Source organism: Uranotaenia lowii, chromosome 2 (assembly GCF_029784155.1).
Source record: "Uranotaenia lowii strain MFRU-FL chromosome 2, ASM2978415v1, whole genome shotgun sequence".
Classification (NCBI taxonomy): domain Eukaryota; kingdom Metazoa; phylum Arthropoda; class Insecta; order Diptera; family Culicidae; genus Uranotaenia; species Uranotaenia lowii.
Genome location: NC_073692.1, coordinates 183,960,749 through 183,963,211, shown reverse-complemented (window position 1 = coordinate 183,963,211; position 2,463 = coordinate 183,960,749). Strand labels below are relative to the sequence as shown.

Below are 2,463 nucleotides of genomic sequence, written 5' to 3'. Positions count from 1 at the left end.
TTAGGCCTAAAACAGGGATCTAGGGTATCTTTCTGTGGAAAGTTTATCGTTGAAACTAGGTGGCATCCCTTTGATCGATTGAATTGGCCGGATCATCTAGAGAGTTCTACATACATAAGTGTGTGTCTCTAGTGTAGCTCGGTGTATGCGCATTGAAAATATTACCATCTCAAGTGGGGTCGATTATCCTATTAAACACAAATCAGTGCCCGGAGATCTACGTTCTGGTGCCTGGTTTATCCGAGATGATGGTGATCTGGGACGGTTCAGTTGATTCTTGGACATTGTCGCGATCGTTTGAACTTTAGTTGAGCTGTTTCGAGAAAGAAGGATAAAAGACTATCATGAGAGAAGGGAGACTAGTTTGGTCGGTAGGGATAATAAGCTTGCTCCTAGTGCTCTGTTCGGTAGAGCCAGTTTTTGGGAAGCGAGCGTTCGCTATTCGGATGCGTAGCAAGAGTAATGGCAATAGTGGCGCAGGATTGTCTAGATATTCGAGAAAGAATTACCATCAAGCTCACGTACCGGACCATGTCAGCGGTGGGATGGTTAGGAATCCTCCGGTTCCGGATGTACAGGCTGGTAGACCAGCTGGTTGGTCCGGAGATGTTGGAGGCCCAATTGGACCTCCACCGGCATATCCAGGATTAAGCCACCATGCAGTTCCTGCCGGAGGAGCTCCTCCGTCCTACGCTCGGGTAAATCCGCCAAGCTACGCAGAAGCTATGGGATACCATAGCCATGGTCTTAACAATCACGGATCGGCAGGTATCCCGGCCAGACATTACGACTACAATACTAACTACAACAACCTCCACAGCATCTACAATGACAACAATATTGGAAGTTACGGATCCAGCTACGGGTACCATCGAGGATCGAATCCGTTCAGCATGGGTAACATCCTCACCGGAGTGGCGCTTTGGCATGTTGGTCACGGCTTGGCACATTCCGGTCATCATCATCATCATGAGCATTACCCCAGCTACTATCAGCATGACAAAGTTGAAGACACCACAGGATCAACATTACCACCGGAAATCGAAAACCCTCACATCCAAGTTAATGCCGATTTTGATTTCGGCCCAACTCCAGCCTCAACTGTGGAACCACCAGCCTAGTTCTCGATTCCCTAGCCCTGGACATCCCTAGCCGGGAGCTCATCTCACCAAACGTAATCGTGTGACTTCTGTTGTACTATAAATGTTCCCCGCCTTATCGCTCCTATCGCTTGCTCTGTGTAAAGTCGCACGATCATATTTATACCACTAGAGGTAAAACAAAAAACCAGGAGGACTCGGATCGAATCCACAGACTGAAGTATTAAGTGAAGTGACTCAAATGAACTCAAAGTTGATCCTGCTGGTGATGATCGTTACGCCGACCGTCCTGCCTATCTCAGCATTACAGTCCAGTCCAAAGTTAATCCTTCCTATACCGAATGCCGTTTATCGAGATCAAAAACTTCAAAGATTCTTCAGAACAAGCGCACCACCGACGGCCCCATTATTTTCCTTAAAACATGATCGAAACATCTGCCGAGGTCGTCACTTTACCGTTCCCCTAATGGACAACAGTAACGTCTTCAAAGGTGACAACAGAAAAGCCTGTGCTTGCAAAAATCCCAACAAAAATCAACCGGCCGGTCGGCCCACTTCGAATCATCGTCCAGTGGCAGTGGTGAAAGCATAATGCTGTCTTATTTTATATTTGATTGATTAAGTATATATTTTTGTATTGTGTAGATAAACGGAGGTGAATAGCATAATCAGTAGTGTTGTATTATTATTATTGTACCATTGTCGACGAGATTGCTCCCAATGGCGTGACATATTGGCCACCGGAAATCAAGAGGATCTCGAAAATAGCTGCTACTAAGTGAACAGACCAGTGAATACCATGAACTACGAGTATATACAATTGGGGAGGCACGTAATCAGAAGAATTTGTGCCACATGTGTGGTGAATTAAATAACGTTCACTTGTGTTAATAAAAATTCCAAAAAGCATTTGAGTGTTCATTTCCGTGCGCGGTTCTCATTCGAAAGCTCTGGTAGTGATGAATTGCCTACGGCTATGCAATGCTCCCAACTGGGGTTGGGTTTTTACACAGCTTTTTAAATTTGAGCAACTTGTAAAGTGATGAAAAGAAAGCCATTTTAAAGGAAAGCAAAACAAGTTTTTTAACGAGATATAATTTTTTTTTATAAAAACACATTATGATACATTCTTATGACTTATAAGCGCCAATACACTATTTCACACTGTTCTTTACACATTTAACCTTCTACTGCAATCCGTTAAGGAAAAAAAATCTGTTAATGGAATTAACATTATTAACCTTTATCTAAGCAATTCATGCCAAAAAATTAAAACAATTTTTTGTTTGTTTTCAATCATTACAATTGTTTAAAAAGTGTACTAAATGATTTTTAATTCTTTTTGGTTTTTATAATTGCTTAT

At 42.7% G+C, this 2,463-nt stretch overlaps 1 protein-coding gene across 2 annotated transcripts; it reads left to right on the top strand.

Moving 5' to 3' along the window:
• The first annotated feature begins 249 nt into the window (after positions 1-249).
• LOC129745294 (uncharacterized) lies at positions 250-2,009 on the top strand. Of its 2 annotated transcripts, none has more exons than XM_055738275.1 (2): positions 250-698; positions 821-2,009. In XM_055738275.1, exons 1-2 carry the CDS (start codon positions 658-660, stop codon positions 1,119-1,121), a joined length of 342 nt encoding a protein of 113 aa, XP_055594250.1. In that variant the 5' UTR covers positions 250-657; the 3' UTR covers positions 1,122-2,009. The 2 variants fall into 2 exon arrangements, with proteins under 2 accessions (XP_055594250.1, XP_055594249.1); XM_055738274.1 differs by having other exon boundaries at positions 250-1,680; positions 1,746-2,009.
• Positions 2,010-2,463: the final 454 nt, after the last annotated feature.